Source organism: Erithacus rubecula (genome assembly GCF_903797595.1).
Source record: "Erithacus rubecula genome assembly, chromosome: 12".
In the NCBI taxonomy this organism is placed as follows: domain Eukaryota; kingdom Metazoa; phylum Chordata; class Aves; order Passeriformes; family Muscicapidae; genus Erithacus; species Erithacus rubecula.
The window spans coordinates 12244408-12268179 of record NC_136664.1 but is presented as its reverse complement, the minus strand read 5'-3'; the positions used below and the strand labels follow the sequence as shown (position 1 = coordinate 12268179).

The 23772-nt window shown below is 37.2% G+C and overlaps 1 protein-coding gene across 1 annotated transcript in view; it reads left to right on the top strand.

The window, feature by feature from the left end:
• The window catches only part of TENT4B (terminal nucleotidyltransferase 4B), a 39276-nt gene extending 22600 nt beyond the window's left edge, over positions 1–16676 (top strand). Inside the window, exons 3-12 of the mRNA XM_079316109.1 lie at positions 3686–3732; positions 6185–6305; positions 7329–7436; positions 9396–9524; positions 10806–11019; positions 11331–11457; positions 11554–11657; positions 13285–13472; positions 14052–14216; positions 15435–16676. Of these exons, the coding sequence (XP_079172235.1) occupies positions 3686–3732; positions 6185–6305; positions 7329–7436; positions 9396–9524; positions 10806–11019; positions 11331–11457; positions 11554–11657; positions 13285–13472; positions 14052–14216; positions 15435–15614 (1383 nt within the window). The 3' untranslated portion in view covers positions 15615–16676. The remainder of the gene's footprint in view (positions 1–3685; positions 3733–6184; positions 6306–7328; positions 7437–9395; positions 9525–10805; positions 11020–11330; positions 11458–11553; positions 11658–13284; positions 13473–14051; positions 14217–15434) is intronic.
• The last annotated feature ends 7096 nt before the right edge of the window (positions 16677–23772 follow it).

Sequence of the window (23772 nt, the reverse complement as noted above, 5' to 3'; positions counted from 1 at the left end):
CTTCAGCCTAGAGATGTTACTATTTCCTGGGCAAGTTTGCATGCTGCAAATTTAACTGTCTAATAGGGTGAATAGATTTATTATCAGGGGATCTCTATTACCACTCCACTATCACTTTGACTAGAGCATAAGAACATACTGCTTCCAGAGATACGCTCTACGACAAGCTTGATCTGTAAAAGTATTTTGTATTTTAAAAAAAACTTTTCCCATACATATATGTGTATGTGTGTGTATATATAACTTTGTGTCCTTGAGAAAATAGTCCTTCTTTAAGCTGCTGAAAGTTTTTTGTAGCTACCAGATATTAATGGAGGGGAAGCAAATTAAAGCCCTACACAAGCAACAGCTGACCACTGGGCTTAGCTGTAACGTGACTGAGAAGAAGCACACACTGTGTAGTTGAAAATCTGAAGTTCACTTTTCAATTAGTGCCAGTTAAAACTGCCAGGGCTGTCTTTCTCTGCTGTGCTTGAAAATATTAGAGAATGAGAGTGGGCCAGTTCCTTTTTCCCAAGTCAGTAACTGTTCTTCAAAGCCCAACTGCATTTTGTCTGCAGTTGTTACATTGAGGAAGAATTCTCCTTTTGTATGTCCTTCCGTTTTCTGGAGGCTAAAAGGAAACTGAATGGTGACAGCAGCATTTCTGTGATGTTATTTTTCTAAAACTTGCTTTGCCAGATCAGCTTGGGTACTGAACTGCTGAACTCAACTGTGTTCGACTTGGACAGTCGCTTCTTGTAATTTTTCAGTCCTTTGAGTTAATCACTAACCTTTTGAAAATCTGTGTTGGTTTAGCTACTTGTAAGATTCAAGTTTTGAGTACATGCTTTGAGAAGGTGGAGTGTTATCTGGTCCAATGTCCTCAGCTCTAGCTGTAGTGTAAAGTGATGGGTTAATGTTTAAGCCATTCATTTTGAGTCGTTGATGTGGCCAAACCAGCTAAAATAAACTTGGAAGTTAAACATACACATTTAGCTTGTAGTTTCTCACTAAGCACATAGGTAAGACATTAAAAATATGTAAATACATAAAAATCAGATACCAAGAAAAGGAAAATAAGGCTTCATAAATGTAAATGTACTGAAAATGTACATGTGGAATGTGCATGAGCACGTCCTTTTTTTTTTCCCCCTCCCCTGTTCCACTTAGGAAAAGGCTGAAAAAGCAGATGGAGGGGGGTAAAACTGGGTATCCTAAACTGTTACTTTATTTATAGAAGTTTGCAATTGTGTCATTTGCTGTCTTACTCAAGGGAATGTGCTTAGAAGGAAACATTCCTAGTAAGTGAGAACTGTTCTTGGCATCAGCAGGGCTCTGACCATAAGAAACAGTTTAATTACGCTGAAACCAAACAACCAAAACATTTAAATGAAAACTTTTCAAGACAAAGATTTTTGACTGGTTCAGTAGGAAAATTTGGCTACTAAACAAATAGGTACTTACACAGTCAAATTTAGGATACATTTGTCATAATATCCTCAGCTTTGTGTCCATGTGACCACATAGATCTGAAAAGAGGAAATGTTGCATACTTCATATACTTCAGTTATGAAAATTCTATGATTGGGAATGAAAGTTGAAAGATGAACTCTATCTAGTTTGACAAACTTCAGAAAATTCTACTGAAAGATATAGAAGAAAGGGAAATTAAATTAGCTGTGGATGGCTTTTTTTGTTGTTGTTTTGACAGAGGGATTTTGGTTCCAGAAATTTACCAAGCTTTTGTGAGTTTCCAAGTTCTGTTTTGCTCAGTGAGCATGTATTTGGACACATACTGTAATTAAAGCTCCTTCAGGAACTGTGGAATTTAATATGAACAAGTTCACTGAAATGTGGGATAAACAGTAACAATAACATAGAGGAGCAGGAATCATTGCAGCACTGTAGTTACCTTATGAGTGCAAACACAGATCTCCATCCACAAACTATAAAAACATGATTGGCAGCATTGGCACACCACACAAATTAATCATGCTCACATCTCAAGCCATAATAGTGTTCTGTGCTTGGGATGCTTTAAATACATGCGTGGCTACAGAGCTTCAGCTGTTTAAATTCCAAATTGATAATAAATCAAAATGCTTTAAAATTTGTGTTCTGATTTCCCAACCCTTCCTCTTTTATCTTTCCAGTTTCTGTGAGAGAGTGGTTGAAGTGCGGGTGTGGGTTTCTTTTTTAATAGTTCAGTGTTTCTCATGCTCCAAATTATTGTACAAGAGCAGATGTTGTCTCATTCCTTTTGGTAAAGGTCATATATGTTGTATCAGTAAGTTTATGAATACTTTCAGGGTTGTTTATTCAGTAAAGGCTCTCTTTGCTGTTCAGCTGAACACACTATTTTGTTTGATAATGTGAAAGCACATTTAGTTTTTTCCGAACCCATCAGTGGCTGTTTTGTTGTGCAAAAGCATTTTTCTGGTGTTTTTGGTGACCAAATGAGTCCTGATTTGACTGAACCCAGTTTCATAGAGAGTGCTTCTATTACTATCCTGGGTTAAAAATAGTCATAATAATTATTATTACACTCTTAGCTTTGTGATACCTTTATGCTTTTGTACAGTATTGGTGCTAGTGCTGTGGCACCTCTCAAAGTCTTTGCCAGATTGAGAAGCTATGAACTTTCAATATTAAATTGTCTATGTACTTTTTCTTGGGCGTGGGGTAAGAGGCTAAGAGGAGTGAAGTCATAAAAAATAATCAGGAAGAAGCACTCAAACTGCTTCTTAGTCTACTAAAGTATTAAGACACTTGCAAAGCATCCTCTTTTCCTGTCTCCCCCTTTTATGTATCCTGAAGGGGAAAAACATAAAAAGTGGGTCACTTGACATACAAATAGGTGGCAATCAAACTGCTGTATGAGACTCATTAAAGCAGAATACTCAAGTCTGTATAAGATGGCTTCAGGAAACACATCAGAAGAATGGCTGAAAATTAGCCCAAATGTGTAGATATTTTTTCCTTTGAAGTCTCCCCAACCCCCCTTTGAGAGTCAGCACATGAGCCCGACCTCCCTGCAATGCAATGAGAGCATGGTTTTGGACAGCTTACAGGGGAAACCTGATGATTTACACCTCCAGTGCTAGTAAAAATCCAGCTAATAAAGTAATTCTGTGGGATGTGAGGCTTTATGAAACTTTGGTTTGTTGTTTAAGCAGAAATAGACAGTTGTGTTACTTGCTTTGTGATGCAGAAAAAAATGGGTCATGATAGAATTGATTCTTTTTTAAAGTATGCAAAGCAATGGAAATGTGTTGAACTTCAAAAATACTTAAATACTGAGAGGTATACTTTGAGATGTAAAAACAAAAAAATATATTAAACTGATATTGCTTTTCTTAAATGATCTGTTATTGTTAAGCATTTCAAAATCTTGGGTTCTGTTTATTTGACAAATTTGGTCATGGGAACAATTTTTACATTGCAAAGCAGTTTTTTATTTGAAAAGTCAAAATTATTAATGTTTTATGAGTAAAAACAATGAGGATCAGCTGTTTGTAGTACATTGAAGATGAGTATGCTTTAACAGAATTGTTGCCTGTTAGCAATACCAAAGTCTACCAATGGAGGGTAGCAATAGCCAACTTTTACAAGAAGCTTAATAGAATTCTTTATCTTCTGAAGCCTGAAAAATTTCTTATTTCTTCCTATATATTTTCTTATATATCCTTTTCTTCTATTTCAGGTGCAGATATTTGGAAGTTTTAAAACTGGTTTATATTTACCTACAAGGTTAGTATTTTTTCAGTTTAAATTCCATGCAAAAGAAAAGTAACTTGTTCAGCCTCTAACTCTGGGGTTATTTATCTGCTCTCCTCTCCCAGGATCTGTTACTTGTGTCAATACTTGTGTCAAATGTTGTGCTAAGAAAGTGTTAAGCTATTAGTTCTCTATGAAGTGACAAAAATACAATAAGTAAGACTATTGACTGTAACACTATATAGATCTTGAATGTATCAGTGGAAGGATCTGGCTTAAATGGCTGCAGGAGATAAGCACATTTAAATAGCATAAATCTGAGGATTGCTTTTGAACTGAGTTCCATAGTTTGGGAACAGGAGGACATCTAGTACTGACTTCAGGTGAGGGATATCCTCATAATTGTTTCATCTTTATTTGTAAAAGAAAGAGCCTGACAGATGCTTTAGTACCTGCTTTAGTTTCAGGAGTTGTAAAGGAATTTAATTTCTCAGTTTTTGTTTGTAAAGCCAGAAGTGAGGTGTACAAATACTCATTGTTTTCACATTTGGCCTCATTCCTGGCCTTTTAAAAATTTGTTTTAAATAGGCTTAATTAAATTTAATAGTGCTGGTAATGCTAAAGAGATATTCCTGGCCAGTTGATGGATGCTTTTCTATATTTGTTTCATTGTTTTCAGATGTAACAAAAACGTTTTTCTCTTGTCATATACTGCCTTTCTTGAGTGTTTCACCTTTCTTGAAGTGAGGTTTTGGGGGAGAAAAATGCAGAAACTTCAAATATAGTATATGAATCCATAGAAAACCTTCCTGTGGCAGTGCTTGCCAAATTTTCAAAATAGTCATCATATGTATGTTGGTCATTAATTCACTGTTGCCTTCTATCAAAGCTTCCCTTTGCCCTAGGTTTTCCCTACCTCTGAGTAACAGTTTGTTTAGATTTCAGGCTCTGGGATTCTGAAAGGCTTGAAGTGTGTTTTTAATGCTGTGTCTTTGTTGGGATTTGCTCTATATCCATCAACTTAAGCTGCTGTTGCAGGTTTGGACACGCAGTTGCTTTGCTGCTGGATCTCTGTGTCCCTTTGCAGGCACTATCTGTGCTCAAGGTGGCAACAGAGCTGCTTTTTCTCTCTTGGTGTGCATCAGAAAAATGTCTCCTGTTTTTATCTGTCAGAAGTGGATTTAACACTAATTTAGTTTCGAAGAGAAATGTCCAGCAGTGTTTCCTGCTCTCCAGGCCAGTTTTGAACACATTTCTGAAAGTGGCCTGGGGCTGCCTGTCCTTGTCAGCCCAATGGTCTGTGGCTGAGCTGCTGCTTGGCAGGAGACAGCTCATCTCATGCACATGTAGTTTCTTTGGGATTGTTAAAGCTGTGCTGTTTGGCAATCAGGAGATCTATAGAATCTGTTTCAGGGGAAGTATTTCTAAACTTTTCTGTGTTTTCTGTTACAGTTTTCCATATCACTGAAGCATCCTGCTGGCATAACTATAGGGTTACATGCTCACCTCCTTCGTGTTCCTGGGCAAGCAGGGAAATCAAAAGACTTGGGGAGCAAAGAGGGAGAAGCTCAGCATCTCACAGTAGCCCTCACTGGCTTGAGATGTGCCACCAGCCATCTTTGGATTTGAGTTCAGGGATTGAGTTAGGGTAGCAGCTCCCTGTGTAGTGAAATGACTGTGTGTGTGCACAGGCAGGAAGTGTAGTGGAATGGAGACACCCCTTCAAGGAGCTGAGTTAGTCAGTGAAGTTAATGAGGTGGCTTGATCTTATTTAATAGCTTATTGCTTCCTGAAGTCCAAGTTGCTATGTTTTCTTCTCCCTTTTCTTTCTCCCTGTTCTTGGCTCTATAGGCCAGCAGCTTACCCTGTGCCCTCTGGTGCTCTGATCATCCAGAAAACCAGCTTAGAGATCCAAAGAGGCAGGAAATTATCCCAGAATGTTCTGTGGGTTTTTTAAAGGGGAGTGAAGAAGGATTCTGCCAGACCCATTTAAAGGTTGAACTGACTTGCTGTGGATTAGGCAAACACCAGACCTGGAGCAAAGGAGGAGACAGGGTCATGCTTCTGGGGGTAGAGGATGAGAAACAGGACTTTGCCTTTCAGTGTCAGGCTGTTAAATCAACATTCCTGGTGAATACAGCCCAAAGGTGGTGATTCACAACAAGTTAATTTCTTGCTCTGAATCACTCCAGAGGAGCTGATCCCTCTCTGCTCACAGTGTGGCCTGAGGAGACTAATCTCAGGCTTTGCAGCCTAATTGATTTATGTTTATATGTCCACTCCTCTAGGTAACCTGAAATGGTCTGTATTTCCCCAAGTGTAAGAGTTCATCTCCAACCATTTCCTCAGAAAAATCAGAATTAATTATTTAAGTTAAACTATATTCTGTCAGCTTTGAGTTATATATAGATGTCAGTTGTTTGTATTTTATGTGTATTGGTCTTTTAATTTTAATAATTATTTTTTTTTATTTTTTCCATTTCAGTGATATTGATTTAGTTGTGTTTGGAAAATGGGAGACGTTGCCTCTCTGGACCCTGGAAGAAGCTCTTAGAAAGCACAATGTAGCAGATGAAAACTCAGTAAAAGTTTTAGATAAAGCAACTGTAAGTTTGGGGAAAGAGGGTATTTCCTTGTTCTAAGCTAAATTTCTAATCAAAGAAAGATGTTAGTTATGAATTTTCATAAGCAGAAAGTATTTTGTATATTAAATTTGCAATAGAACATATTAAACTTTTTTATTTAGTATTATGTCTTTTTACTGACAAAATAATTGATAGTACAATAACAAAAGCATTTTTTTCTATTGTGGAAATTGTCTGATATTTCATATGCACAACATGTTGATTTTAAGAGAGATTGGACTGGTCAGTGTTGTGCATTGATGTGATTAAACTAGGACATTTCTGGACTGAGTCTTTAAATAAGTAAATAATTTCTTTTTTCTTTTTGCAAGTAAGCATATATATAATCAGTTTTCACAAAGAAGTACTAAGTACAGCCTTATGTAAATTAGGTAGTGGTATGTCTTGCAAAAAATAGATTAATTCCATTATAATTTCCTACCTTTTGCTAATTGTAAGAGTATGTAAGAGTATTGGGGCATCTAACTCATAGCTATTATTAGTCGAGAGAGGTAATTTGGCAATTACTCAGGTGGAGATAAATCAGAGTACTCTCCATATTTTGTACTTCTTGATGGAAGTTCATTTTGGTGAGGAAATGAAGACCCCAGTGACATGGGTTGTCGTTTCTGATGTCTCCAGGATCATTTCTCTGTGTTTCCAGTGTTCGTCTCCCTCTGGTGTCCGTGGTCCTCACCAGTGCTGGAGCTGCTGCAACAGCAACTCACCCAAAGCAATCCCAAATAAATCACCTGGGAGGTGAAGCATTAAGTTCTGTTTAGCAGGACAGTAAATTGAAAATAGTGTTTAAGAGTTAGAAAAGCAAAGTTTATGTATACAGATTGGCAAGGCGAGTGAGTTCATAAATAGGAGTCCTGATGTCACTGCCTACTTCCTCTCTATAAATTCATGAAAAATTTCAGGTTTACTGGTGCATATCAGTTATAAATGAAACCAAGTGTGTCTTGGTAATCTGTATTGATTTACTGTATCTTTCTTTTGCAGGTACCTATTATTAAACTGACAGATTCTTTCACTGAAGTAAAAGTTGATATAAGCTTTAATGTACAGAATGGGGTTAAAGCAGCCCAGCTCATCAAAGATTTTATCAAGGTTAGGCAACTCTCTCATGGAACAACTACATGCTGAGTATTTGATAACTTAATTTTATTTTCTATTTTACTTAGACTGCATCCTCATTAGATATGCACTTCTACTATGTTGTTTTTTTGTTGTCTGATAATGCTGAGGGATGTTCCTAAGTTTTAGATATATTGTTTTAAAAGGCATGAAGATACTGAAATACAAGAACAAAATATGGAGTAGTTTTAATGGTACAATGATTAAGGAAAATGCACTAATCCCTATTTTAAGTGTTTTGCTCTTTTAGCTGCAGTTCATTGAACTATGCACTTCAGAATTTCAAGATGGGAGATAGTCTCCTCATGGAATCCTGAAGGAATTTTTGTGTGTGAAAGCATAGAAAATCAAGTTGCCTGGGTTACGTGTGGCCCTTCGGCCTTGGGTCAGGGGGCGAGAGGGGTCTGTGCCCTGGGGATGGAGCAGGAGCTGTGGGTGGCAGCAGGAGCAGGGCTGCAGCCCTGTGGCACCCCCAGCCCAAAGAGCAGAGCAGGTCTGGTGCCAGTAGCTGGGGTCAGCTCCCAGACTGGCCAGTGCCTGGCACAGCAGTGGCCAGGAGGATGTGGAGGCTGTGGGGAGGGTCAGGAATGAGGGTCAGGATCAGCAGCAGTGGCTCAGGCTGACAGTGCAGGTACAGCTGAGATGGGGAGCAGCTCTCCAGCAGAGTGGAGGCACTCCCAGCAAGGCTTCCCACACGGTGCTTTCCCACAGGGCTGTTTTCCCAGCAGGCTGAGCAAGGCTGTGCAGCTGTGCCACAGCTGGCCTTGGGCACGGGCGGCTGTGCTGCTGTGGAGGGTCCTTTGTGTGACTTGGAGTTCAGTGGTGTTCCTGAGGCACTCTTTATAAAACACATGCAGAGCATTCTCTTGGGTCTTATTTTGTCCCACATAACAATACCTAACTGAGATGTCATATTTGACATTAAGCTTGGAAATGCCTCTTGCTCTTCATCCAGGTTATTTAGGAAGTGTGAGGGAGTTGGAGCCTTTATTAAGGACAGGCAGTTTTGTGAGAAAAATCACATCTTTAAATTTTGGTATGTACTCACATTCAACACTTCAGCTTGTGACTGGAAGTTCTTAATAGTTCAAAATCTTCAGTTGGATAGTTAGGGGTCTTCAGTTAAATAGGACTCCCAATACTCACTGCAAGCCTCATGCAGAGAAGTTCTCAGCAAAATTCTTTCCCTTTTATCTTTTTGCAGTCATGGACATCATGACCCATATTTCATCTGTGACACTAAGGAACTTTTTGGCTCTGTGTTGATAAAAGCAGTGATATTATTGAACCTCTTTGCCCTGTGGGGGGTGTATAGAGTGCAGGCATAGCCCAGCCTTCACTGCTGTCCCTAAGGTCTGTGTTCTCCACGCACATAAACCCATTGAAGGATCAATTACCCAAAGATATTTCACATGTTTGAAAATGTTACCTGAGTGTAGTAATTCTGAAGGGCTTTCTTTAGCTTTGGGTATCCAAAGTACTTGAAGGACAGAAATCTCAGTGCTCTTTGAGCTACCTCTTATTTGTAGCAAGAAGGTTTTGTTACAGACCTGGCTATCGCTGCAGTTCTTCCTTTGCAATACTTTTCACTTGTATGAGAAAAGCAAGTGTGTATATATATTTATATATTTATATTTGACCCAAATACTTCAGATTTTATGATGTAATAACTTTTTTCTGTTGTTAATGTCTGCCACCAAAGTAATAACTTTTTTCTGTTGTTAATGTCTGCCACCAGAGTCAAATAGGTAAAATACCTATGTTGATCACAGGTAGGGCTTTGGCTTCTCCACTGTTACTAAAAATGACAGGTTGGATTTATAGTTAGCTTTAAGACAAAATATAATAAACCAGATAGTTTCAGTATGTTCTCTTTGCATCCACTGTATGCATGCATCACAGTATTGTAACAGCTTTGTTTTTCTCTTTCAGAAATATCCTGTGTTACCATTTCTAGTTTTAGTATTGAAACAGTTCCTGTTGCAGCGGGACCTTAATGAAGTATTTACAGGTGGAATTGGTTCTTATAGTCTCTTTTTAATGGCTGTCAGTTTCCTTCAGGTAAGTTCAGTGGAATCTATCAATGGGGAATCTATCAAAGGGCATCACCTTAAGAAAGAATTTGATCAACCCTTAAATTTAATCATTTAGGCTATCATTTTTTTGGGGTTGCGCCTCCTTTTCATTTAAAATTAGATATGTCCCACCTGTCTTCTGTACTTTCTCTGATGCTGCTACTTTTGGTACAAAAGATATTTGGAACATCTGTTGTTGTACCAATGCCAGGCACTGATAGATATGATTTTGATACACATGATATGATGTTTCATTCATGTAAAACAACTTGAATATTGTATAACTCACTTGGAACAAGTTCCATAATGTTGGTGCTAGCTGCAGCTGTCTTTTATGACACTTGGTCTCCTGGTCACACACCCTGTGTGTACTTTCACAAATTAATTGTAGTCTTGGTTCTCTGGGTTTCTAAACTGATATCAGACAAATGTGTTTTACAACTTTCTCTTAAATCTAATAGAACAAAATGCACGAGCTACATCTGTATAGTTGTGCCTGGGGAGGGAAATACTGGAGAGATATGAAGTAGCTGATTTCTGGCTGTATCAACCCTGTTCTTTTTCCTGAACTAAATGTTACGTATAACTGTGTTTGCAAGTGTATGTCCATATTTTTCTAGACTGTAATTACTCTAAAACCTGGGCCTGCAAGTACAGCTTGGTATTTGCTGAGTGCCTTTGCAGTTCCCTGCTGAGCACAAAAGAAACAAGGGCAATATGCATATTGTTTAAAAACAAAATTTCTCCAAATCCAATTTTTTCTTATGTTGAATAGCAGCACTTCCATTTGCTCATTTAAAAATATAATTTAAAAAAAAAAAGTCAGGTTTAATATCTGTTACAATTCTGAGTTGGTTTTGTTCACAGTCTCTCAGGCAGCTTACTTAACAGCAGAGGAGATCCTGTATGTAGCTGTGCACATGAGAAGTCTGTATTGTAATACAGACCCAGGTTTGTGAGGTGCAAATATCTCCTTTTTCACAAGAACCCTGCCATTAGTGCTGGAAGTTCGCTTATTGGACTGAAAGTTCAAATGCAAAAAGATTAGTATTTGATAGCCTGGATTTTTCCTAAGAGGTAATTATTTTATACAAGTTGTCATAGCATCCTATTTTGAAGATGCAAAACTGCTTTATCAAGGGAAAATACTATATTTAGACATATCTATTTTATTATTATTTATTACTGTATTTAGACATGTTTTCTGTGAAAAAGAGAAGCATTTGAAGTCTTAAAAGAATGATTTTTTTCTCTCTCTTCTTAATAGCTGCATCCCAGGGAAGATGCCTGTATGCCCAATGCCAACTATGGTGTTCTTTTAATAGAGTTTTTTGAATTATATGGACGTCACTTCAATTATCTGAAGACTGGAATCCGAATAAAGGATGGTGGCTCTTATGTTGCCAAGGATGAAGTGCAGAAAAGCATGTTGGATGGCTACAGACCATCAATGCTGTACATCGAGGATCCATTACAGCCAGGTATCCTCAGAAACCAAAATGGAATAACAGAACTGTTAAATGTTTAATAGATGCACTGCAGCATTTTGTTTTCCTTCATGTATTGTACTGTTACCCAGAGAATTGCTGGTTTGGACTTCTTGACATTTAAATATCTGTAGATCTTTTAGGCTCTTTCAAATATTTATGTTTTATGCTAATCCTGTTCTACAAGGAGTAGCTGCAGTTGGTTGGAACTTAAGGGCAATTTTTAAAACAGATTATTGTCTCTTGCCTGAAAGGTGATAACCACAGTTAAAATCTTACTCATTTATTTATATTCTTATTTTAAGGTAATGATGTTGGGAGGAGTTCCTATGGTGCCATGCAAGTGAAGCAGGCTTTTGATTATGCCTATGTTGTTCTGAGCCATGCAGTTTCCCCCATAGCTAAATATTATCCTAACAACGAAACAGAAAGGTAAAGTCTCCAAGTCTAAATCTCTGACATTCAGTGCTTATATTTGTGTCTAAAGTTTAATTTTGGTGATGGTTTTGTTTTTTTCCTGGTTTGCAGTATATTAGGGAGAATAATTAGAGTAACACAAGAAGTGGCCACCTACAGAGACTGGATATCCAAGCAGTGGGGAATGCAAAGCAGAACAGAATCTTCATGCAATGGTGAGTTTTGACTCAGCAGGGCTGATGGGGAAAACTTCCTGCACATTTTACTTGTATACATGTTGTTGTTGGTTTTGCCTCACATAAGTTAATGTGTGCATCTTAATAGCAATTTCCTTTTTTTCCTTCAGTATTCCTGACTCTTCATCCAGAAAAGTCAGATTAGTGCAGGAGTAAAATGTCCCCATCTTTTTTGTGCTACAATAGATTGGGTCAGTAGAGAGGTCTGTAAAGAGTGCTGCCTTCCTAAAAGAGACTTTGGAAAACCTTCCAGTTTAAATTGCCACATAGTCAGTGTCACACTTTCTTTGTCCTTTAAATGTGGACAAGGTTTAACAAGAATTACTGGGCATGCTAGTTTAAATCTGAATCCTTAAATTCTGCATTTTTATTTTAATTTTAAAGTCTAACATACCGTGTGTGTTAGGAAGCAATACTTAAGCCAGGATTCACTATGTAAGTGGAATAAATCTTTTAAATAGAAGACTCCTGAAATATCAATCATGATCTTGTTTTTAACAAATGGGAACACACAAAATCCAGCCAGAGAACTCGGTGACAATGCCCTTTTGAATCACCTTTAATCCATTGCCCATCTTCTGGGGCAGAAGCAGCCAATTGCCACTCTCTTGTGGTGCAGGTGTATCTGCTGTCTGGAAGTTTTCAAACCAGAATTAATTTTTATACTCTCCAGTTAATTTTAGAATGTTCCCTATCAGAAGTGCTCTCTTGTTAGCCATTAATCAGAGAAAGTGTTGCAAGGACCCATTCTTTTGGCTAGGCTGGATTTTGTTTACTTCCTTTTAGAACTTATGTTAGTGATTTGTCAGCTGAATGTGTTCTGTGCTGTTTGAGCTGTCAGCCTGCAGGCCCTGGTGGCCCTGCTGTCCCCAGGAATGTCTGGTGCTCAGTCCCAGGAGCTCCCATCACCTCCCTTTACCTGTCTACATGCATGGACATTATGTAAATCTCTACTCCCTAAGTGTCATATTTGAGATCAAACAGCAATCAAAAAAAGAAAAATAACCCCATATTAGAAAACTAATGGTGACAGTAACAGTGGTTATCTTGTTGATTTAGTTTACATTTAAGTTCCAATAATTTTAAGGCAGAGCTTAGTGACATATGAGAGTTCTGTATCCTGAATTTTCAATGTAGGCAATCCTACAATGCAAGGAGGCTTATTTGGACTTCTTCTGATCTTAGCTGCTTCCTAGCAGAAGAAAAATTGTAGTTGCTGAGTATCAGGGATATAGAAACAGAATTTAAACCTATATGTTTGAGTGCTGTTGAATCTACAGCAGCACATCTGAGTTTTGTTACTGCCTTCTTCCATGTCTTCTGTCCCTAACTTCCATCTCAAACCATGAGCAATGCTCAGTGCATTAATGGATCCTGTCAGGAAGCCACCACCCCTCTGGGAGGTGTTGGCCAACAGTGCACACACAGGGATGCATCCATGTGTGTCTGCATGGATTTAGGGTGGGGATGTGTGCAGATATCTGTGCATGTCCTGTGATAACAAAATAACACATATTTTATATCTTAGAGGCTGTATTAAAAAACCCCAAGGCAACATATTTTTGCATTTAAATGTGTGATGATGCTTCTGTTTTGTTTTTACTAGGTAATGGGGTAACCTTGATAGTAGATACTCAGCAGCTGGACAAATGCAACAATAATATTGCTGAAGAGAATGAAGCACTGGGAAAACCTAGAAATAAAACCTCAGAAACACTTAGTAAACATTCTTCAAATTCTTCATCAGGTCCTTTATCATCATCATCATCCACACTGTCCAGCTCTAGTGATGTAGTAAGTACTGGAGGTTTTCTGACTTCACTTTAAAATTTCTTTGTTTTTGTTTTTTTTTCCTTATGATTTGTATTGTCACAAAATACATTTTGGGAGCTCACAATCCTTGTCAGTTAATTCATCCAGAATCCTAACTTGCATAAGATGTTAACTCTTATGCAATTTCCACACATATAAGTTGCAGTTTGGTTTTGACACAATACATGTAGAAAGTGAATATAGTAGATACAAAGTTCCACAGCCCTCTTTTTTTCTGGAAAAAATGTATTTCAAAAATAAAACAGATTCCTAATCCTAAGCCATGTGCTTTAAAAATCAAACAGGCCAAAAGCTTTGAAAAAAATCTGTTTGGGAATTGCATTTAAAAAATAAAAGGCAAATCTCAAAAACAGAATTACACATCAATACATCTTTAAACCTGTTTTACTCAATAAGAATTCTGGATTGAAAGAATTTTAGTATGTGAAATGAAAAAGTTTTCAGTTTTGTCCCCTCTTAACTTTATTTTTAAAGGAAAATTCACCTTTAGAAATATTCACTCTTAAGAAAAACTCACTAATCCTTTACATTTTCCTGAAGGATTCTGATGGAACACCTTGCAAAACCTCTAAACAGTTGAGTTGTCGTCAGTCTACCACAAACAGAGTGGGGTCACAAGAAGTGTCACTGGAATCCTCCCAGTCAAGTGGGAAAACACAAAATAGCCAAACAGCCAATACATCCAGCAACACGAACAAATCTCAGGTTTGTGAAATGTTTGAAAACAACAACTGTGTAGATTATTTGAATATTACACATATCCCCCATGGAAGGGTACTTGTTCTGGAAAGGGAACACTGCATTTTTTTACCTCCCTTTTGCTCCATTAAAAAGCTCCCAGCACTGATTGTATCTACAGCCACCTGATTCTCTGTTAAGCATAGATGAATTTGCAACCGTGGCTTTCCCAGCTTTAGAACAGATGAAATTGGTCTGACTTCATTCTGGGATGGCAGATTTGCCAGAGCTGTGTTGCACCCATTTTCTCCTTTGCAAAAAGCATGTCAGTCCAGTTTTGATTGCAAAACTTGAGAAACGAGGCATGCCTACACTTAGTGAAAGCAGTTAGTAAAAATGTGTGTTTAAAACTCTGGCTGTCTGCTCTTTTAGCTGTTACTACTTGTTGATCTGTTTTCCACTAAGGGAGGTGAAGATTCTTTGCTGATACATGACATTCCCCCTCATTTTCCCTGTAGCTAAACATCCTTATGATCAGATGCTATCAGAGCTTGTGCATTTAGGAGATTTCCCACACTGAGGAATGCTTCTACGGCAACTCAGTATTCTGGAAATATTCTGTGCCTGTATATACAGTATACCCTGGATATATGCACTTTAAATTCTTACACTTTTTCAGAAATGTTTTAGATGTTTTATGTTTGAAACATAGTCCAGAACCTTCTGGAATACTTTCCCTGAAAATAATTCTGAAGACATTCTTCTTATTTGCTGGTGATCTGTCTTTTAACGAGACAATTCACACACCTGGCCTTGGCTATGCCATGAGCACGTGTTTGTGTTATTGGGCAGAATCAATTCCAGGCTGGAATGTGGCTGTCCATGATCTGACATATCCCAGCTCTGAAAAGATGTGATGTAAGATTAGTCCTGGATTTGAGAAATCTTCCTGTGTTGTCTTGGATTATGGACATTTCTGTAAAATATCTTTATACTTTCCAAAATTCCAAGTGCTCTGCTCCTCTCTCTGCACCTGTTTGGGGCTAGAGGTGAACATTTATTTGCAGCCACCCAAGTGGGAGATTGGCATGCTGTGCTGCTGTCAGCAATGACCAGGTTTCTTCTGCCATGGCAAGCTGTTGAAGTGACTCAGCAGTCACATGCTGGTGCTCCAGAAGCAGGGATGTGTGATTGCCATGCTTTATTCCCATGACAGGGATTTACCCTGCTCTCTTTCCTCCACAGCATGGATCTGCACGGTTATTTCGCTCGTCCAACAAAGGCTTCCAAGGTCCAGCAAACTCAAGCCATGGTACCTCAGTCACAAACAAACAGCACCAAGGCAGCAAATCACACCATCAGTTTTTCCACGGCAAAAAGAGGAAACACAAGAGGGATGCAGCCCTGTCAGACCTTTGTAGATAGTTACCTACTTTATGACTGTTCTTCTGTGTGCAATGATCTCATGCTACAGGATAGTTTGATAGTGACTCCTTGGATCTCTTCTGGAGCTTCAGACTGTTCAGACATAGATTAGCAACTGCATTTTTTTTTTCCCAGCTCGCCACGGAACGGAACATGAAGATTGATCACTGCAAAATAACAAAAAAAAAAAAAAAAAAAAAAAAAAAAAAAAAAATGGACAAAAAAAGGAAAAAAAATAATTTTTTTAAAAGAGGAAAAAGGCTGCTCATTTGATAAGTCATATGCTACAACAGGGTCATTTAGGATATAAAAGCTTGAATGTAAAATAAATGTATTTCCCATCAGCTCATGCTGACTTGTAGAGATAGTACTCAGTGTGTCTAGGGGGTGGTAACAAACAAATAAAACACAAAAAATAGGAAAAAAAAGGCAAAAAAATTGTATTTTGAGGGAAACCCAGCCTTTAAAGGTGAAAGTAATTTGTGCATGATTTTTTAATTATTTTTGCATATACTTACCATTTTATTGTGTATATATAGATGACCATATAGGAAAACTGACATTTGTAATAGTGGATTTGTTAATACTTTTTACATAACATTACTGTTTAAATTGTAAACATAAATTTTTCTCAGGATTAGTTTGGAAAATAATCTGAATTGTCATCTTAACATCCATATAAAGAGACATTTCTAGTTATATTGCTCAGAATTTCTTTTCTTGGCATTTGGAAGAGCTCATAGAACTTTGGATCTGCAAAAGCTGTTCCTCTGAAAGAAAGGTTTCTGGTGGCAAATGAAGATTTTCATTTGTATAAAGTGTACATGTACTTTGTGTAGACACTGAGCTTGTCATCTCTGAGAAGTAACCTTCACCTTGTTTTCTAGAGTGCCATCATTTCAGGCAATGGGGTTTTCTAGTTGCATCCTTCTCTTCCTTCCCTTAGTGGTCTCTCCTCTACCCTTCCTTCTTTTTTTAAAGAAAAAACGAAAGGCCACTCGGGGTTGTATTTTTTTTTTTTGTTTGATTGATGGTGGTGATTGTTTTCTTTTTTCTTTTTTTTTTTTTTTTTTTTTTTAAAAAAAAAAAAAACAAAACAACAAAACTCAGTTTGTTACAGACGTTTGCATTCCTGGGCTGCTTTAATCCCATGCCTCCTTGTTTGTGCCTTTCCTCCCCCTTCCAGGTCTGGGTTTTTTTGTCTTTTATATTTTTGCTAACTCCTGTAGGAGACGATAACTGTTGAAGCTTTAAGTAAATTTTGCAATTAAAGTATTTTTTTCTCACTCCCCTCTTAGGCATTTTTATATTTACACTTAATTATTAAAAACAAAACAAAACAATTTCAAATAATGAAATATACTTTATATTGCCTTAAAGACCCAAACCTGTCATATCTCATAATATTTCTTTATTGATGTAGTTCTCATTTCATTGAAACTCCACGTGTGTGTGGTTCAGTCACATCACAAGTGTAGGTTGCAGTACCTCTGATGCCATGAATGCAAATGGAATAGAAAATTGCACTCACAGGCAGAGTTTGGAACAGGAGTTGGGACACTTCAGTGGTAGAGAGTTAAGTGGCATTTATTTCACGTGTTTCTGTCAAGAGGAAGGTCTGTACTTGGTGTACGTGACTGTATTAAATGCAGCAGTTCTGAGATGATGCTTTTATAAAAAGTACTGTTAGCTTTGAGAAACTCTTTTTATATACATTACAGAATACTACAGACCAACCTGACCTTTATGGGCACTAATGAGTGCAATGATTTTTAAAGTAAAATGAGACCAGAACCAATGTCATCACTTAAATGAATAAACATTTTCAATGTGTCAAAGTGTTTTACTTCAAAAAGGAAAATATATATATATATTCCAAAATTACAGAAAGACATAACATTTACTCCAACACTAAGCTTAAGTGATGTTAATTTGACAATTTTAAAAATCAATTTTTAGAGTCATATTTTAATTTGATCAGATAATTTTATCAAGATGTTCAGCTTTTCTTCATAGAAACTAGTAAAAGTTGTACCACATTATGCATAGTCACTATTTATTTTGTTTTAGATTATTGTGAATGTGTAGACTTATGTTCACCGCTTAGGGAACAATTATTTATAAATTATATTAATCCAGTATTGTTAGCTGCTATTAGCAAAACTGTTCCAAAACCTAATACTTGCAAAGATCTGTATCGCATTTACCACACTGAAGTGTTTTTAAAAGAATCACCCTCATTGTTGAAAGCAAATGTACTCCTAGGGTGCAGATATTAGTGTTCCAATAAGCATGTGATAATTTTAAGGTGGTGGTAGCGGGAAGATAATCTTGATTCCATTGGGAATCTTAGGTTTGCCTCAATTTATGGTTTTCATAAATTTAATGGAAAATAGCTTTTCCTGGACTGCTCAAGTTTCTTTTTGGTAAACAGTATCTTTCTAAAAGAAAAAAAAAAAAAAGAAAAAAAAAAAGAAAAAAAAAAAAAAAGCATGAAGGAAAAATTGAGGTATTTTACATTGCCTCAAATGACCAGCATTGTATTCATAAAATACTGTATATCTTGCAAAACTTTATTTAAACGGAACAGTTGAACTGTTCGTTTTTCAATCTGAAGTAAAATACTTTCAAGACCTTTTAGTTTGCCTGCTCATTTGTCTTGTACATTTCATCTCTGTATTTGACTCAAGTCTAATTCCTTTTTGAGTTTCAATACTTTTGTGAAGATTTTGTGAATATATGAAAAAAATAAATGTTTAATCTAACTACTGCAGTTTATCACCATTCTTGACACCTGTCTTCCCCTTCACAGCACTGTGGAAAGAGTTCTCTAGTATCATTTTTCACAGTATCAGGGTCCTTCCCAGCTGAGTCCTGGGCCCCTCTGCCTGCAGTTTGGAAGCTGATTGTGTTCAGGTGGCTCTGGTTTGGTGGTTTTCCTTTCAAGAAATCTGGAGAAATCTGTAAGCCTGAGAATAAATGAAAGTTAATACATGTGTAAAGATACATTAATGTATGATTTTTGTTTAATATTTGTCCTTAAATACATAGGAAACTTATAGGAGGGTCCGTTTTTTTTTTGTTTTCTGAAATAGTGTTTGGGGTGGTGGTGCGGCTGCAGGGCAGCAGCTGCTCAAAGCTGCCGTGCTGGGGGGGTTGTGTAGAATTATACAAGAGTTAATTGGATTTCCTTCCAGCTAAAATCCATGTTCAGCAGTTCCTGATGTTACTGAAGTATGTTCTTGTCCTTCCCTGGGAGACGTGCACATACTGCAAGTTCTGGTACTTTTCCCTCTGGTAGTCCACCACAGACCATTGGAAATACATAAATAAGCTGAAATGTTCATATATCTTCCTGTTTGGCATTAAATTGATTTGCTGAGAATCTTTTAACTGAAAAAAAAAAAAATTATCAAATGGTGTTTATATTATAGTTTAAAAAATCTATGTATTTGTTAATTGACAGTATTCTCCCTTGTGGCAGAAAAGAAACTGGAATGTGAGTAAATTTTGTGAGACATAACTTGATTCTGTTTTGTCAGAATTTCAGCTCAGGTTTTTAAATACTAAAACCAAACTTGTTTTCCTAGAACTAAATCTTCAGAAAATAATTGTAGTCCACTAGCTGGTGGCAACTTTTTTAATATACTTTCAATATAGACTTTTTCCATTTTATGTTCTGGAGTCATCATGAGTATATCCTAAATATAATGTGAGCAGCTGGTTAGAAAATAGTCTTACGTGGAAAAAGTATTGTAAATAAATACAGTCAGCCATTTGACATGTTGATGGGTGTTAAAATTCATGATAGATCTTAAAATGGAATGTTAGACTCCAACTTTATTTCCTAAAGAGTAAAAGCCATAGGAGATAAAGTGTGTAATTACTCAAGAAGGGAGTATATTTACCTATTTAGAGGCTGTAACAAAAGAATAAATTAATTATTCCAGCTACTGTTAAAGGGCAAAAAGTGATTATTCTGCTGATTCCTATAACTTCATTATTTTGCTTAACAATGCAAAATATTTTTCTAAGAATGAAGTTCAGTATGTCTTAAAACTGTTTGTCTTGAAAGTGCAGATTTTGAGAGCTTTATATTTACTTAATTTGTAGTGGTTTCAAAAGTTTTCCTCAAAAATGTTTTCTGGGAGCAGTGACCAAAATTTGTCTTGACTGTATTTCCAGGGGTTATTTACTAGCATTTCTAAAAATACATTATTCATTATTTCATCTAAAGGTTGAAAATAGCTTTGCTGTTCTTGTGGTGCTTAATTTCTTGATGGTTGTAGATTTCCCTGTGCCAAAGCACTCTTAGGCTCTTCCCTGTAGTAATTTGCTCTGAAGCCTAATGAGCTAACCTTCAAAGTTGATTGCTATGATGTTTGAGCTGACCCCAGGGAAAGAAATATCCAACACATTGAACCCTTACTTAATGTCCTGAGTAACATGGGAATTAAAATTGAAATGGCTTTATTGAGTCTTTACAAGCCCAAAGTTTCTGTCAAACACCTGCTTGAAAAGAAAATAGAAAGAGCCAGAAAATGGCTGTTACTTGGGCGTGGTGGTGCTACATCAAATTAATGTGCATTTCAGATAACTCTAAAACTTAGATCAGTTATTTTTGAAAAGCTGTGATTTTAATTCTTTGTATATTGAGGGGTTGACTCACCATGATCATCTGATTAATCTGTGGACTATAAAACCTTGTAAGAGAGAAGTGTGGTGCCTTTGTTGGGCATCTTGGCCATGCTGTTCAGCCTTTCTCTTGGCAATAGCCAGCTCAGAGATGCCTGCTCCCATTTGCTCCTTCCTGTAGCAGTGCAGGAAATGGATGAAACTGGGCAAGACAAAGAATGTGAATTTTATTTTGCTGTAAGTTAATTGTTAAAAGCTGATAGGACCCTGAAAATAATTTAAGTACACCTATAAGTAAGGGAAGACAAAGAATCTTGGGTACCCTATGCATAAAAGCCATTTGGAGGAGGAATGCCATCCTTCTGCCTCCAGGGTGGGTGAGGTGCTCTAGGGTTTCTGGTGGCTCCCTTTGCTCAGGCATTTACTGTGGGATACTCAATGACCTCAGCAGTGAATCTCTTGGTGCCCTTGCTCTGTAGCAGGTCTAAATAGACATTTAAAACTTGCTGCACTGAGTTTCCTAATCCTTTTCCAACTCTGAGCACACCATTTGTTTTTTGGTGCTAAATGTGACATTTATCAAATGCTGTCCAACAGGTGAAGAACAAAGGGGATGCAGATCTTTACTGCTCTGAAAAGGATATTTCCTGCTGTTGCAGCAGCTCTTTAAAAGAAAATAGACTAAAACCCCTTTGATTGAGCAGCCTGAAGTAGGAATATGTCCCCCTTAGCTCTGACATTTCCATATTTGAAACTAGTTTCTGTGTAAATTATTCAACAATCTACTGTTGGGATGTGAGGCTGATTTTTTTAGTCTTTCTGTATAATGAAGTCCTGCTTTCCCATAGTGCTAAACTCTGCCAGAAAAAAAACACTTGACTGTATGCAAGAGCTGGCTTGTAAAGAATGCATTTGTGTGGTGGTAGAGAAATCTGAGGAATCGTGAGTGCAGATTCGGTGAGTGCTTTGCTTGTTTAAAATAAATAAAATGCTCTTGTGAGGGTATATAAAATGACTTTTGCTTATGTATGAAGCAATGTTTGACTCTTGAGCTTAAAGATCATTAAGCAATCAAATGCTTCTGAATAGCTGTTAGGGAACTAATCTGCACTCTCGGCTGCATTTTCCCAGGTCTAAAGTTCATTTGTTGTGCTTGATTCAGTGACAGTGAAATCTGAAAATAATCCTGGTTCAAATTGCTCATTTATGCTGCCTGGCAATGTAGCACAAAAATATCTGTTCTGAACTTAAAGTTCCCATCTTAAAAAAAAAAAAATAAATCCCCAAACAAATACATCTTGCTGTTCTGTACACAACAGATTATTGCGCCAGGAGTGTGAAGAAATATTTTTCTTACAAAAATAACATGATGTGGTTTAGGTGAAATGTGCATTAATGGTTGCTGTTTGCATTTCCCTCCTCCTGTGACCTATTTCCAAACAGGACTGTTGTTCATTCTTACAATAAGTAGGAGACTGATTAAGGCTGGGTTGGGGTTTTTTCCCTCTTCACTATAGTGGATCTTGAATCAAGCTCCTTTGTGATTGCCTGGTAATCAGTAACTACAAAAAGACATTCTCAGTCAGAAAAATCAATGGCTAACCCAACAGCAGGTAAAAATCTTTCATACTGTCTTTCTTCAATGCATGTTTGCTTTTCCTTTTCAAAATTTGTCACAGAGCATGGTAGAAAAAACTTATAAAATAATGTTCTTATTTCTGTAAGATTCTTTTCATCCCAAAGTGTCTTACTAACTCAAAGTTATGATATCAACTTTTTTCCATCAAGATAATGTCATAAAGTATAATTGCTGACAGTTTCAAGTGTGTCTGACCTGCAGTGTGTGCCACCTACTGAATTGCTTCTGTGCAGTGTCTAAGCCACCAATTCCAACCACAGAAGGTATTTTGAAGGCTTTTCTTTATAATGTTTTTTGTATGCAGACAGTAGCACCTTCAGGTCGTGGTAACTACCCACAGAATCCCACCAGTCTAAGGGTAGAACTGAGAAAATTAAATGTGTTGCAAAAAATTATTGGCACAATGTTAGTAGGGTGAAAAGCCAAGGGGGTAAGAGCAATCCTGGCTCCAAGGAAGAGGCTGCCCTGGCCTCCTCCTGTTGTGCACGGCAGCAGCTCAGGCTCAGGCAGAGACCACACCACCCTGGACCTGCTCTCCTACTCCAAGGGCTTTTAACAAGTCAGCACTGCTGAGCTCTGCAGAGCAAAGTCCCACGATGGTCTGTCAGAAGCAGGACAAACTTCTTGGAGAGTACAGGCAAATACAGACATTGGGAATCTGGAAGCTGAGGCATTAATGTGAAAAAGAAGGAAACCAACCTTTGCAGTTATAGTGAGCACTGGTCTGGTAGCTTTACCTTGTGTGGACAGTCTGATTTTTAAAAAACAAACCAAAACAGCACCTAAATCTTCAAATGCTTTACTGCACTTTATTTCTGTTGAATAAAGTGACATTTTACGTTACAATCTCAGAGGAGTATTTTTAAAGTAAAAGGTATAGAAAACAATAACAACTCATGAAATAATGCAGTTCTATAGTTTTTGTATTATGTAATTATTTTTCTAATTATCATGAAAACCTGTCCAGTAGTTGTGAACTATAATTACTGTATTTGTACATTTATACAAATGTATTTGTGGTGCTGCTTAGTGAGGGAAAACTATAATAAACAATTGAGCTGAGCTGGTGGAACACTAAAATTAGGACTGATGCTTATTTCTTGGATGTCATTATTAGAAATAGACAATAGAAATTAGAAATTATTAGAAAGTTATTTGTTTTCATTCCTTCTTTATTGTCTTCAACAGTGTCTCAGTTTTTAGAGGCTTTTCCTACCGTGTGCCTCATCTGGCCTGCATAGCTCATCACAGCTGTCCTGTATCCCAAACTGGCTGCTGGCCTTGCTGGAGATTAAATTTTATGAGCTGGATGGATCATTTTTAAAGGACGGAGTGTATCCATTTTGGATACAGCCCTGTTAGAAGCTAGCCAGGTTTTTTTCCAGTTCAGTAGTCTATCCACATTAAAGAAAATATATTGTAATGCCAGTACAACCAATTGTCATGTGCACATGATAAAGCACCAGACAATCCTTACCTCATGAAGTTAATCTCTGCCCAGCTGATTTCAGTTAATAATGTGTTGTACTTAAAACAAATGTAGTGAAGATGCAGTATGAATGTCATTTTAATGTTACTATATCAATAAATTCTAAGATTTTATTGCAAAGAAGAGAAACCTTTGCTGTTGGAAATTTGAGGTTACTCTTTTACCTTAGTCTAAGAATTACCAAAGCCTGGTTTTGTTGAATTTAAGGGGAATTCTTCCACTGATAGCAAGCAGGACTCTGAAATTTCAGGATAGTGAGAAAATAAAGTATTTTCCTCCTTAGTCCCTATCAGTTTTGGGGCAGTTATATTGGTTTGTTTGAAAAAACCAATTCCTTGGAGGAAAACACACTCTGTTTCTTAGTATAAAGGAAAATAAAGGGAGGATTATGTTTT